Below are 15,224 nucleotides of genomic sequence, written 5' to 3'. Positions count from 1 at the left end.
AAATCAACACATCAACAATATTTAACTGGTTATCATTTATATAACCTCTGTGGCTACAAGCGCTTTGGCAATGTCTGGATTCGAATCAGCGATAGATGAAAAATTCCACTACATCCCCTGAAGTTTAACCAGTGAATAACAACTCAAGTGATAAAGCGTGCAACTTGAGGAAAAGTGTTAGGCACCTTTTATAGATAGTATGCAACTTGAAACCGAAAAAATAAATAAAAAGTACATTGATCTTGATAAAAAGCGTATAGATCGTTTTCTATTCATCCAAGATCAATCTTGAAAAAAAGGCAACTTTTTTTTTATATTGTGGAATTTTTTCGGGTAAAGAAAGCAAGACGTAATCTTACACTATTTATTAAAAGACGTTTAAAATAATCTTAATTTGTTGATATCATTTGTAGTGGTGTCTGAAAATATAAAATAGTGCTTACTAGAAATGCATTTACTATTTATATAAAAAAATATATCAACTATTTTGTAACTCGATAATTTTTGTAGTTAGGAAGAGAATAGCAAACAAAAAAAGTAATTATTTGAACATAACAAAAAAAGTAATTATTTGAACATAACAAAAAATATTTATACGTTTGTACGAAATAAATGATTATGTTATATATTGAACATTATTTTAAACGAAGTCCGAACGTTATTCTGTTAGAATTTCCGTGATATCATTATCACCCAATTTTTTTTCGAGAAACTATAAGTAACTTTGAAAGTGACAATTATAAATTAAAGGTTGGATATATATCAGAAAATTACTTTTTCATTCTATAAAACAATATTTTTTATTTATTAAAAAGTTTTGTCTAAATAGTAAACCAAATGTCATCCTGAAACACGGTTAGTCTCGCACGCCTAGACTTTACCTTTGTCTAACTCCGAAGTCACTGCTCTCGTCTTCTCGAGATATATAAAAGAAACCAACTAAAATCTATGTAAGTTTTATAATTTGATGCACATATATAAACATAACACTTTTTTTTTAACCTGAGTATCCAATCCGCTATGTGAGCCGACTAATCTTAGGACGAGCACTTGCTTTGCAGATATCCTGGAGTCATCGCATTTGAACCTTCGTGACCACAAGAGTATTTTTATTTCTTCTTGGAGATAACACTTTATTAGCATGACATAATGCCTAGTGGTAAAAGCTTGGGCATGACATAGTCATGAACCCGAGTTCGAGCCCTGGGATGGAAGTGTTGACGACATTTAAGTGGGGCCATGTTTAACCTCCAAATTTGACGGGGATTGGTCGGGCTTTGGCCCGGACACCCTTAAAAAAAAAAAAACATATAACTCCGTTTTAATAATAACATGCACACAAAATAAAAAAACCTTTCCTTTTTTAAACATGTAGATCTCATAGAAATATTGGGCTTTTAAAGTTTACCGTGATTGAAAGCCCAATTCATGAGACAGCATGGCTTTGAAAAATGGTACGAGAGTTGGGCTTTAGCAAACCCTAAATCGAAGCTTCTGGAGTCTCGAGTCGACACACCCACATTTACAGACGAGATATATATCAATCGCAGAATGGCTTTAGCTTATAAACCCTAATTCGTATTCCAGCTTTCTCACAACTTCAGCTGTTGCGTTGATTTCTTGTTAATTGCTTGTCATTTGATTCAAATCACCATGAACAAACCGTTCTCATGGACAACCAGAATCTCCAATTTTCTTTGATTGACTGGTTTCCTGAATGCGATTTAAAGTTTGGTTTGTCATTGATTTTTATATTTTGTTCGATTTATCGTTTCATCAAATCGAGTCGTCCATCTCCTTCTTTTGATTAATTAATTTATTTGTGTCTATTTTATTTGCTTTTTTTTTTTTGGATTAGACGGTAGATTGGGTTAATTAGATAATAGTGTTTTTATATGTAAAGAGTTTGCTGCAAATGACGATGAATCAGACAGGGACATCTGCATTCCATTGGAGTATGATGATTTGTCTGTGGGAATCTCTCCGATGCTAATATCACTTTTTCAACCATTGTTTTCAGCTTATCTATACTGTCTTACAAATCAGATTTAAAAAAAAGTTTTAAAAACAACCTTAAATGCATAATGTATTAAAAGTCTTAAAATGGTTTCCTTATCATTCCTACTAGATGTTCTTCCTGAGATTGGTTTATAAATTCATCTTCCCAAGACGATGATTCAAGCTTCTTATACCATGATTTGCGATTCAAGATCAAATAATTCGGTTAGGGTTCACTTGTATTCCTTCATTCTTTTCCTTATTCAATTTTCTATCGCCCTTCCGTCCCTCTCAGATAAGTTTTTGTCGATTTTCCAGTCTCAATTTTGATATTGAATTTACTGCATCTTGGTTCTGGAATCTTGATTTAGGGTTTATGTTTGTCAACTGTTTTATGGGTGTTTGGGATTGCTTGTTTTAAATAACTTATGCTTTTTTATTAAAGTCCTTGTCAACTTATAATAAACTAGAATGATTTAACTTTTTCAAAAACTCTTGGTTACCGGGTTGGCACCGGTATAAGCTGTTTATTTAAACAGTTAAAAGTGTCAATAAATTGTTTTTATGGCCTGTGATGCATAGAACTTGATATGATACATGATGATTATATCTGAAGAAAAATGAATCATCGCAGCTGAGGCCAATTCAGATCGTCTCATTCAATTTCTCCTTTAACTTCACCGTGCATATTTAAGTTGATTAACAAGCTGTTTAGCTAATTAGGTTTGGTAAAAACTGGTTGAAAATTGTTGACATTTTATAATACATAAAAAGATTTTGTTAATATAACACTAGTTATGTATCCATGCAATGCAATGGGATGTAAAAATTTAATTTATTTAATGTAGATATCTCAAATACTTTCAAGATGTGTGCTATCTATGTTAGGTTTCCATCAAAAAGAAATGGCGGTGCTGTTAAAAACGAATAATTTATGTGAAAAAATTGTAAAAGTGTTCAACAGATTCTCAAAAATGAAGAAAACATTTAATATAAGAATATGTCAAATTTTGATGATAAATATGGATCATCCGGGACTAACAAAGGCTTCAGGCCGTTGTTGCAGTTTACCGACGAAGATATGAAACAGGTCCCAAATATATATATCTATACTACTTTATAAAGTAAATTTACCCAAAGTCTTAAAAACATCTTAACATGCATAAGGTACTATCTTTTAATGCAGAAAGTCTTAAAGTCTTAAAAATGTACAACTTTTTTAAACATAAGGTACTACCTTTTAATGCAGAAACACCTTCACACATCAGGCTGCCTCTAAACCCTAAACCACTCCAAACGACTATCCTCTTCTCAACACAACTCTGCCCAACTCTCCTCTTCCCAACACAACTCTGCCTCTAAACCCTAAACCACTCGCACGCTCTCCACAAAACTTGTCAATGCTTTCACTCACTCTCCTTCCCAAGAATGGTTGCACGTTTCCTCCTATCACTCAACTTTCTCCTTCCCAAGATTGGCTGCACATTCCCCCGTCACTTCCACCTGTGGATTTGTATTTTCAAGATTGTTTTATCCCGCTCAATACACGTTTTCGGCTTCCAATTGATTCAATTGACTGATTTCAAAATTTGAAATCGTCCATTTCTCTCCGTTCATGATGCTGACTACTGTTGGATTCAAAAGAAATCCCTAATATGGTGATTCCTTCTTTTCTTGTCTGCTATTCACCTATTTGGAAATCTTCTTGTCTCGCTGACTATTGTTTTATCCCGCTCTATGCTTTGACATGCAGGCCTTCCCCCACACCAAGAGCTCGGGATGCCTTCTCTTTCACCTACAATGACAGAGGTCTGTGTTATTCTAAGTTTCAGGTAGCTTAATATGGTTCTTCATATTGCTCTGTTACCTGAATTTTTTGCTTGGTTCCTTATCCAGGGAAACATAGCACGGTGGTTAAAGAAAGAAGGGGATCAAGTTGCACCTGGTGAAGCACTCTGTGAAGTTGAAACAGTATGTCTCCTTTGTCTTCCATTTTGGGTTTGCTGCTAATCATGGTTTTCTGGAGAAGAATTTTGTGTGGTCCTGCAAGACTAACTACCAGCATGTGCATCAATTTATTATAGGATAAAGCCACTGTGGAAATGGAATGTATGGAGGAAGGATATCTAGCAAAGATAATACATGGAGATGGAGCAAAAGAAATTAAAGTTGGTGAGGTATGATCTTGATATGATTCTAGAACCACATTTCTTATATTATATGTTAGTCTGTTGTTTAAGGATCAGTCAATTATACTTGTAATGAGAGCATATTTGGGCCAAAACCCCTGTTCTCATTTCTTCTCTTCCGTTAAATTCTATTGCATACTGCAGATTGATGTACCAAGTAATTACCTTAAAAGTATGCCGCATAATAAACCATCTGCATGATGGCCTGCTAAATTTTATGAACACAACTTACTGTGATGTCAAGTGTATTTTGAATAGGTATTTCTCGGTATAACTCAACTCTTTGTGGTCTACTGTTGGACTGAAGCTGGATGTTGTTAAGGTTGTAGTTTTACAGAATCACATGGCATCAACAGTTTATAATATTTTAGTTGTTTATTGTTTTGTTTCAACTTCCCCGCCTCACCCTTCCCTCTTCGTGTAGCTTCTGGTGCAAAAGCTCCTTCAGCTGCAGCAAGCAGGACGACTGGTCATGGAGTAAGGAGACAATTGGCGAGGTTAATGAACTAAAAACTCCGATAGTTTCCAGCACCAGAAAGAAGGCCTCGACTACTTGTTACTGAATCTTGATCAGCAGGATAAAGAATATAGTACTGGTAGTTCTTCTGGATGTGGTAAGCTTTAGGAATATCGGGCCAGAAAACTAAACCGAGATTCTGGAGAATCACTAAAGGTATTACACATTCTCCGTAATGCCTTTTTTGTAGACACATACACAAGACTTGCACTTCATTAGCGATAACTTGCCAACAGACTTCTATTAACATTTCATTTTGATGTTTAAGAATTGTTTAGGTAAATGAGAGCGAGAACTCTTGCCCGTAACCGGTTACTCAGTAAGCATTTTGTAAACAGCTACTAAAAGTTCGTTTACTAAATGCTTATCCGGCAAGTGCTTATTGGATAATTGTCCTCATTGGATGTATATGGCAAAAGCTGAGAATCTAACCGGTAAAAACCATGATAAAGATTGAGAGACATACCCGGTAAGTGAGGGTGATGACTCTTGCCCAGTTATGCGCTTATCTAGCTCGTGATATCAATTGATGTGGGATGTTGGTTACAAGCTATAAAATATATTTATGAAGATGATGTTGTTTCTATTGCTAATCTCAGTTGTTGGTTCAGATCTGATGGTTGATGATGGCTCAGGGGTTAAAATTGCCCCAGTGGTGAGATGGGTTTCCACAGCTCTTGGTTCAACTGACTTGCTTGGTTTGCCTTCAAGTTTTGCTTCATTCGATTAATTTTTGTTATTGGTTCCGTCTTTTGCTAAACTGTTTTTTTGTCTCAGTGGCAAATTTGCTGCATGGTTGCTTATATGCTGAAAAGGWTTGGTGGATAGAGATTTTTCAACTGATAAATGTGCTGCAACATCATATAAGATGAAGTCATGGTTTTCAAGCTGCAGGATCTGATGAATTTGCATATTGTTGGTTTGAAGTTAATGGATGTGATTGTTATCATTTTCACTTTAAAAATTGAAATGAGATGTGGGTAATGATTATGGAGCCTTGTATAGTTAAAAACAATATGTATCTACATGAAGTTGTGTTGGAATGGAAGTGCTTGACTTTATGCTATACTATGTTAATAATGGTGTTTGTCATGGATTTTTTTTCGTTCAAATGCATGATCATTGGAATAAATGAGAGCAAGACAGTCAAGAACAACTTGAAATAAAAAATATATATATTATATATATATATATATATATATCTTGCTAGAAAGATGACATCGTTGCTAGAATGATGACATTGTTGAATATATCATGATAGAACCAGGTTTACTAAATGACCCAAAATGTGGTTTTCAATTATCGATCTTTAAACGACAACACCTTTAAGGATCAATATTCTCTCCCAGACATCAATACTCTTCTTAAAAGAATTGGGAATGCACGGATTTACTCCAAGTTCGACCTAAAGTCAGGGTTTCACCAAGTTACAATGGAAGAAAAATCCATCCCGTGGACAGCATTTATAGTTCCAGGAGGGCTCTATGAATGGCTTGTCATGCCATTTGGTCTCAAGAATGCACCTGCAATCTTCCAGAGAAAAATGGACAAATGTTTCAAAGGAACGGAAGATTTTATTGGCGTCTACATTGATGATATTCTTGTCTTTTTTAAAACTGAAGAAGAACATACAAAGCATATGAAGACAATGGTAAAGATTTGCAAGGAGAATGGATTGGTGCTATCACCAACAAAAATGAAGATCGCAGTTCCAGAAATTGAATTTTGTAAAAAGTTTTAGGGTATAATTTGACATGAGTAGACATGGGAATGGGGTGGAGACTTCAATCCCCGTCCCCAATTACTTATCTCTATCCCCGTCCTCATCCCCGTTGGGAATATAATCGCATCCCATCCTCATCCCCAACGGGGAACGGGGATCCCCAACAGGAAACGGGGATATTTTTTTCCTTTTATGTAAGTTATTTTAAGTTATTTTCAATAACCTAAAACTAAAATGAATTTAATTTAATACAAAAAAATCACAACATCATAAAATAACATAAAACCAAAAAAAAATTAAATTCATATGTATCAAAAGATATTGAGTAATATAAAATCATATCGAGTAATATACAAAACTTATCGAGTAATTGTATTTTGACTTGACATCCAAAAAAATTGCATATTAACATTCAAAAAATAACAATTTTAGATTATAAACTAGTATATATATATATATATATATATATATATATAATATCATTAAATTTTATAAGACGTTTTATTTAAACATCCCAAATAAGGATCATGAAAAAACCTAATTTATTTGTCTAATCGTGAGTATGATTTTTGAATTTCAGTTTATTTTTATATTGTAATATAAGACATAGTTTATAATTAGTTTGAATATATTTGAGACATTTAGACTTACATCTTTGAAAAATTGTACTTTATTTTTAGTTGTGAAAATAAAATATATTGTAATTTTTTTAAATTGGTTTGTGTTTCGTTATTTTTAGTTGTGAAAATAAAATATATTGTAATTTTTTTAAATTGATTTGTGTTTCAGGTTCAGGAACGGGAAACCAACGGAAAAAGAAGTGGATTTTAACCCCTAATAGGTTCCTCAATGGGGATCAGTGAAACCATAGGGACCCGAATGGGATCCATGATAAGACCCTCGACGGGGATCAAGACGGTTAGGGGGATGGTTTTGGAGACGAGAATACCAATAACTGATCCGATCCCGACCCGTTGCCATTCTTAATAACATGTGAAAATATGTACCATCATATCTGATCCAGAAGTTAAACCAGAAACGTGTTCATCGTAGATTGATTGTTAATAGTTTGCAGATACAAACTTATTGGAATTCATAGGTATAGGAAGAAGCCCTATCAAATAGAGATTTTTTATTTCGACCATATTTCGATTGTTAATACGATATATAAGGACCGCTACTCCAAAGGGTATTACACCCTTGATCGTGAAATATCGATTGTTTGTTGAACCCTATGAATTGTGTGAAAGTAGGATACTCCAAATTCGGGAGTCAAAAAGTTTTATAAAACGTTCTTGGTGGAAAAAAATGTGAATGAAAGATCCCACATTGGCTCTATCCAAAGAAAACACTAATTGGGTAAACCAAGGTCGGGTGTTTTGCTTATTGCAGTTGCTTCAAATGGCTGATTCGATCAGATTGAAATTGTCTTTGAGAGCTTCAAAGGCTGGTAGTACAGATTAAAGTTAATCCCATCCCATCTACATTTCTACTCACTCTCTCTTTCAGTGTCCCTTGAATATGAAAACTTATAATTAAAATGTAGCTTCTGAAATTGTACCAACAAACACATCACCAAAAAAACCAAACCAACCTATCATATCTCATTCGAAGGGGGTTAAAGATTTGGGCGGACCTTAGCTCTGCAACAAACACATCAAAATTGTAAATTGATGTCTTTATTCTAGGGTGATTGTAGAAGGCTGCTATCAAGCAAAGTCGTGCAAACCTATTCCGTGTGATTTCACCCATGGGTCACTAACTTATGTATTGGGGAAATTCCATGGACAAATGAACCAATTTGGACCATATGCACCTCACTTGGATGTAAATACCAGAGATCACCGAAGTTAAGTTTGGCAATCTGAGACTGCTCAATGCCACTAGGTGAAGCAATAACCTTAACGGCTAGCATACAAAAAATAAAATGAGAAAAACAGAATAGAAAAACATTGAGCAATATAAGGCAAGACTCTGATACCATGCACAAATTTACAAACAAGACTCTGATACCATACCACTAAGAATCCAAATCAGTCGAGAAGAGGCTTTGGATTTTCACTATCGCCTTTAGAGATCTAGTCACAAGACTCTGATACCATGCACAAATTTACAAACAAGCTTTGTCTTGAAAAAAATACAATGCAAAACTAAACAACCCTAAACAACCGTTAAAGAAACAATTCTAATACATGGAAGAAAAGAATGAATCCTCGGCTTGCTGGTAACAAGAAAGCCGAATGTTTATATTCCTTCAATTACCACTTCAAGAAATGCTTCATATGCTCTGCTGCCCTTCAAGTGATACCAAATATGAAGTGCAGTCCCTCGAACATTATAAAATAAACCACAGAAACAGAAACTGATACACTAAGAACTTAGAAATGTCAAGATTGAATGGATGGATGTTAAAAGAGTTTTAACAGATGCTCTCTTTTTGTTGTTGTGGCCAAGTTTACATGTATCAAAAAGTTGACTTCATAAGCAACTTGTAGTTCATGTTATCTCATCTAGTGATGGCCCCGAACCTCCTTTTGGTGTAAGCAACTTAAAAGTTGCTATAGATGTTGTTTATGTTGGATTTGATGATTTGTGCCAACTTCATGCACTTGAATTAACTTTGCAGTTTAACCCCATGTATGAAAAAAGGATGAGAATATATCAAAATGGATGCCAAATTAAAGATAATAAAGTGGTTGTTTTTTGTGTAATTTACTTCGCACAACTTTTCAATTTAAAAAATAGGGAGAAATATTTTTATTTTAATAAAAGATGTTTATAATTGCATTTTTAGCCACACCCATTCAATTATATTAATCAACGGTTTAATGAGTTATTCGGTTCTTCTTCTTCAAAAATTTTCTTTGGATCTTCTCCACCAGTGTATGTGTGTGTGTGTGTATATATATATATATATATATATATATATATATATATGGCATATTGTAAGAGCGAAGTTGGTTAGCGACAATGTGAGAACCAACCAGACTAGTAGAATTGAAAACCAAAGGTGGACGACTCCTATCGGTCATTTAAAGTTGAACGTTGATGCATCGGTTGTGCATGGTGTGTGTCTTCCTCCTCGGTGGGAATGCTCGTTCATGATAATAGGTTGGCCTTTATTAGAAAATTATACAGTTTGGAGGGGCTGTTTTTGTCTTTGAAGCGGAAGTGATTGGTGTAAATGAAGCTCTCTCTTGGATTCTTTTGCTACAACTCCAAGAAGTAACTACTGAGATCGACTCTTTTCTGACAGTTAGTGCACTCTAAGAGACATACTACAATCATATGGAAGTTGGGAACCGTATTGAAAGCTGTCGCTTGAAGCTCCAAGACCGAGATGATATATATCTGGTAAGTATTTTTGAAAACGTGCAAACAAGGCTGCCCATTTGATGGCTAGAATCCTTTGTTTGGTTAATTGCTACAATGTTATTCTGTGTCATTCTTCTTCATATGTTGGAGACCTTGATGTATGACTCATGTTCTTCTTAATAAGTTTCCGTTTCTTAAAAAGAAAGAAGCAAAACTGTCAAGAATATTACCCTACATTTCTGTTTGAATTTTTAGTATATTTCAGTTATCTTCTTGCAATATTAAAGGTCGTTTACCAAATGCTTATTCATTTATCTTACTTGATGAAAATGATAAAGATCGAGAATATTACCCTGTAAGAACAATAATAAGGACTAAGAGTCATACTTGATAAGTAAAATATAGCGATTTTTACCCGATAAACGTTTACTGGAAAAATCGTCACGTACGAATAGTGTTAAAAAATTTACCACGAAAACGTTGTTATTTGCATTAATGGGCCGCTGTGTTTTAATGATTGAAAGCCCAATTTACAAGCTTCGAGTTCGAGGTGCGAAATGTTCCGGTCGGAGAAGCTTAGAAACCCTAATTTGTATTACGAGTCCCTCTGCAAGTTTTAGCTGTTGCGTTGAATTCATGTTCATTGCTTGTCATTTGTTTCCAATCACCATGAACAGACCAGAAACATCAATTTTATTTGATCGATCGAATGGAATTTTAAAGTCTGCTTCGCTTTTTTGTATTTTGTTCGATTTAAAGTCGGGTTGTTTATATACTTGTTTACTTTGATTGATTTATTTATGAATTGAGCTTGTAGTTTATGTTTAATTTCAATGGTGAAATGCCTGTCGGAGGTTTTGTTCATGTATAAGCAAATTCTATGTTTGGTTTTTGTGATGCAAGAATTCTGAATCTTTCCATTTCTTCCAAAGTATGATGCAAAATTCTTCCCATTCTCCCTCTCTTTTTAGTTTAAACCAAACCCACCTCAATTCATTGATTTCACTCATCAAATCCACCACCCAAACAACCCAATTGCTTCAAATCCATGCATACCTCCTTCGCACATCCCTTCTTCAACAATCCAACTTCTCTGTCCCTTTTCTACAACGTATAACCCTGCCACCCTTTCAAATTTTGAACTATTCCCTCCAAATATTCTCTCAAATTTTAAGACCCAATGTTACGCACTATAACACCATGATCAGAGCTTATGCAATGAGTATTCATCCGGAAAGAGGGTTTTATGTGTACCGCGATATGATGCGTCAAGGTATTCGTCCCAATCCTCAATCATCTTCTTTTGTTACCAAATCTTGTATAAGGGGTTCTTCCTTATTTGGAGGGTTACAGATTCATGCTAGGATTTTGAGAGATGGGCATCATTCTGATAGTCTTTTGCTCACTACCTTGATGGACTTTTATTCGTGTAGTGGCAAGTGTGACAACGCATGCAAGGTGTTCGAAGAAATGCCTTTACGAGATACTGTTGCTTGGAATGTTTTGGTTTCATGTTATACCCGTAACAACAGGACCCTTGATGCATTAGGCGTGTTTGATTCGATGCAAAGCGGTGAACATGGGTGTGATCCAGATGATGTTACCTGCTTGCTACTACTTCAGGCTTGCTCTAACCTGTGTGCACTTGAATTTGGTGAGCGTATTCATGAATATATTAAAGATCATGGTTACCATCATGCTCTCAATCTTTGCAATTCTCTTGTAGCAATGTATTCCAAGTGTGGACAATTGGACAAGGCCTATGAAGTATTTCAGGAAATCCCTAACAAGGATGTTGTTTCTTGGACGGCTATGATTTCTGGTTTTGCAAGTAATGGAAGGGGACGAGAAGCAATCAGCGTTTTTAGGGAGATGGAGAGGACGGGTATCCCACCGGATGAGCAAACATTCACAGCATTGCTATCCGGTTGCAGCCATTCTGGCCTGCTTGATGAAGGAAGGTTGATTTTTGATCGTATGCAAAGAGAGTTTGGTGTTGTGCCTAATATCCATCACTATGGCTGTGTTGTTGATCTCATGGGTCGTCTCGGCTTGGTTGAAGATGCCTACGAGCTTATTATGTCCATGAGATGTAAGCCAGATGCAACAATATGGAGAACTTTACTTGGAGCTTGCAAAGTACGTGGTCATGTTGAACTTGGAGAACGAGTGATTGAGCATTTGATCGAGCTCAAGGCTCAAGAAGCAGGCGACTACATCCTACTTTTGAATATTTACTCGTCCGCTGGCAATTGGGAGAAAGTAATAGAAACGAGGAAACTAATGAAAGAGAAAGGGATTCAAACAACTCCAAGTGCTAGCACGATCGAACTGAAAGGGGAAGTACACAAGTTTAGAGTTGATGATACTTCTCATTCGCGAATTAATGAAGTTTATGAGATGATGGATGACATCGAGAAGCAATTAAAGATTGGTGGTTATGTTGCTGAAATAACCAAAGAAAACGAAGGCAGCTTATCTTACTCTTACCATAGTGAGAAACTGGCCTTGGCTTTTGGGGTTCTTGCAAGTCCTCCAGGGACAAAACTAAGAGTGGCAAAGGACCTGCGAATATGCATCGATTGTCATAATTTTGCAAAGATGCTTTCCGGGGTTTATAATAGAGAGGTGATTATAAGAGATCGTACACGCTTTCATCATTTTAGGGAAGGTCGATGTTCATGTAATGATTTTTGGTAGACTTGTTCTTGTTTCATGTATTATGCTATATTATATAAAAGTTGCTGTAAATTGCAATACAAGAATGTCGTCTTGATGATCATTTCCAAATCTGATCAAAGTATTGAAAGCATCTCGAAATAGGGTTTTGTTGGGTGAATTTGTTCTTCGTTTTCCATGGAGCATTGCAGTTGCTTCCATTTATGTCTTGTGAGAACGAAACCAATCTTGGATGTCATCATCAATCGTCGAATCTAGAAACCAACTGCAGAACTACCAGTTGGTTACATCTTGAGCTTTGTTTGAAAATTGAAAATCCATAACATATACAAATTTAGAGAACAAGTATTATAGAGACAAGGACCCAACCAAACAGGCCTATTAGCTCAGTTGGTTAGAGCGTCGTGCTAATAACGCGAAGGTCGCAGGTTCGAGACCTGCATGGGCCATCACTTTTTTTTCCATTCCACAATTTTCAATTTCTATATAGACATAATAGGCCTAATTGTTTGCTTCCTTGTATCTTTAATACTTGTTCTCTAATTTGTATATGTATGGATTTTCAACTTTCCAACAAAGCTCAAGATGTAACCAACTGGTAGTTCTGCAGTTGGTTTCTAGATTCGATGATATGACAAGATAGCCTAAAATTTGTTTGAAGATGATGTTGCAACTCTTTATAAAGCACTAGTTGTGTACCCGCACAATGCGGTAGATGTAAAAAAGGTATGACAGCCCTTCAATTGGTGGTGCAAAATCCAATATGTGGATCTGTAAGATGTTTTCTAGCATCATTGTAATGAAAATATTTTCATATTATGGCAATATTAACAATTAACTTAAGATACATTTAGTCACGGATGAAGTATAAACCATAAATGATTAACACTGCCTAAAAGCAGATGAAATACGAACCATAAATTCCTTGTATTTGATCTTAGTCTTGAGCTTGCTTCTTATAATCCGTTTCTAGAAGAAAAATGCAAAAGATAACTTTCAGTCTCTTAATATCAAATATCCAACTATGCATAAAAGATAAAAACAATAAAGAACACATAAAATCAATATTTTCAACAAAATTCGAAAACATGTCGAGAACTTGAAAATTAAAGCCGCAAAATGGATGAAAGTCTAAGGGGTCGTATACCAAAAGCTTGCCCGGGTAAAAGCTTATCCGTGTAAACGCTTACCAAGTCACATTACTTTACTGGATGAAACCGATAAGTGAGAAGACACTCATTTATAAATGAAGATCATCAACCATCAACTTTTTTGTTTCAATCATACATCATGACAAATATGGATTACAAACATGATAAATAGATATAATATAATAAACAATAATCAGATCCACAACCACATCTAATATGATGAATGATAAAGAGATATGCAAAACACAACATGATTAAACAAAAAACATATCCAAATTTTTTTAAGAAGCATAGTTAAAACCAAATCAATTGCAAAACACAAGTAACATTGAGGCAACAACCGATGTTTAGCAGCTCAATTCGAAACAAACCAAAAATTGTGTGTTCCAACATGAGAGAGTAGATGAAAATGCAAGATGGATGGGTTTTACCTTCGAATGGATTACGTGCATTGAGTAATGACTCTGTCTAATCCAACCATTTATATCAAGAAAAACAAAATATGGGAGAGGAGAAGGATTATAAACCTTACAAACGAAAGAAACCCACAAACAAAAAACAAAATATGGGAGAGGAGAAAGAGAAGGAGAAGGAGGAGGAGAAGGATTATAAACCTTATAAATGAAAGAAACCCACATGGAGTTATGCCACCACCAACCACCACCACTCCCTTACTCTTCTCTGGTTTCGACAATCGAAACCCACAAACGATAGAAACCCACAAACAAAGAAAAAAAATTAGGGTTTTAGAAAGGAAGAAAGAAACCCACAAACAAAGAAAAAATTAGGGTTTAAGAAGGAAGAAAGAAACCCACACACGAAATGACTTCAATTTGAAGTCCTTCGGCTGAGAGCTTGAATCGACGTCCCGGGCAAAGGGACCTTTTACCAAACACTTACGAGATAAGTGCTTTGCTAATGAGCATGCAAGAAGCAAGAATTGATTGGTTAGTGTTCATTTACCAGATAAGAGACACTAACCAACAATTCAATTTGAAAGCCAAAAAATGTTAAACAACAGAGTAGGTAAGATAATAACATATGTCAATAAGTTGACTCGGACACCTGAACTGAATCATAAATCCATGTTAAAAAAACAACACAACTTTCTTTGTATGTCCAATTCAATTGATGTGGTAAAAGATACAAATCAAATCACAAATATTTCCTTATAATAAGACAACAATTGCCATGCTTCCATTAACTCAAACTCTATAAAAGACAGAAACAAACAACTAAAGCTTTTTCCTTCTTCTTCTTCATTCAAATGGTCAGTTTGCAGGCTTTTAAGGGATTCCTAAACTCATCGTAGTTTTATTTCTTGAAGGTAACCTTTGTTCGTCTTTTCTTGTTCCCTAATAAATGAAAAAATTTACACCCCATCACCAAGATTGTGAAATAAAAATATAAATTTTAGCACTTATTAAAAGATCGCCTTGCCTAATCTGAGATTCTATCATCTTTCTTAGAGGATTTGTGCTTTTAAGCTCTATTAAATAATTGGAAGTTTTGAAAATCACCGTTCTTATTACCAGTTTTAATAGATGAATTTCGCTGTTTTAACACCCTGAAAGTCAGTCCCAAGATCCCAGCTGAAAAATATTTGGTTCGATTACACCAAGAGCCAGATACGTTGGATAATTCTGTTTGAG

The 15,224-nt window shown here is 35.1% G+C and overlaps 1 protein-coding gene, 1 long non-coding RNA gene and 2 other non-coding genes across 5 annotated transcripts; all 4 read left to right on the top strand.

The window, feature by feature from the left end:
* Window positions 1-1,908: 1,908 nt before the first annotated feature.
* LOC112510631 lies at window positions 1,909-1,993 on the top strand. Its single transcript, XR_003069009.1, has one exon. It is a non-coding gene; the product is annotated as a small nucleolar RNA R44/J54/Z268 family (small nucleolar RNA).
* A 1,394-nt stretch (window positions 1,994-3,387) lies between these two features.
* Window positions 3,388-4,401, top strand: LOC112510569. The gene is made up of 4 exons (XR_003068954.1): window positions 3,388-3,656; window positions 3,752-3,807; window positions 3,895-3,969; window positions 4,083-4,401. It is a non-coding gene; the product is annotated as an uncharacterized LOC112510569 (long non-coding RNA).
* A 5,955-nt stretch (window positions 4,402-10,356) lies between these two features.
* Window positions 10,357-12,501, top strand: LOC112509923 (pentatricopeptide repeat-containing protein At3g47530). 2 transcript variants are annotated; one of them, XM_025115133.1, is made up of 2 exons: window positions 10,357-11,015; window positions 11,176-12,501. In XM_025115133.1, the coding sequence occupies exon 2, from the start codon at window positions 11,213-11,215 to the stop codon at window positions 12,440-12,442; it is 1,230 nt and encodes a 409-aa protein (XP_024970901.1). In that variant the 5' UTR covers window positions 10,357-11,015; window positions 11,176-11,212; the 3' UTR covers window positions 12,443-12,501. The 2 variants fall into 2 exon arrangements, with proteins under 2 accessions (XP_024970901.1, XP_024970900.1); XM_025115132.1 differs by having other exon boundaries at window positions 10,357-12,501.
* A 295-nt stretch (window positions 12,502-12,796) lies between these two features.
* Window positions 12,797-12,870, top strand: TRNAI-AAU. Its single transcript has one exon. It is a non-coding gene; the product is annotated as a tRNA-Ile (tRNA).
* Window positions 12,871-15,224: the final 2,354 nt, after the last annotated feature.

Source organism: Cynara cardunculus, assembly GCF_001531365.2.
Source record: "Cynara cardunculus var. scolymus isolate 2C chromosome LG 3, CcrdV1, whole genome shotgun sequence".
NCBI lineage: Eukaryota > Viridiplantae > Streptophyta > Magnoliopsida > Asterales > Asteraceae > Cynara > Cynara cardunculus.
This window is presented reverse-complemented; position numbering and strand designations above follow the sequence as displayed.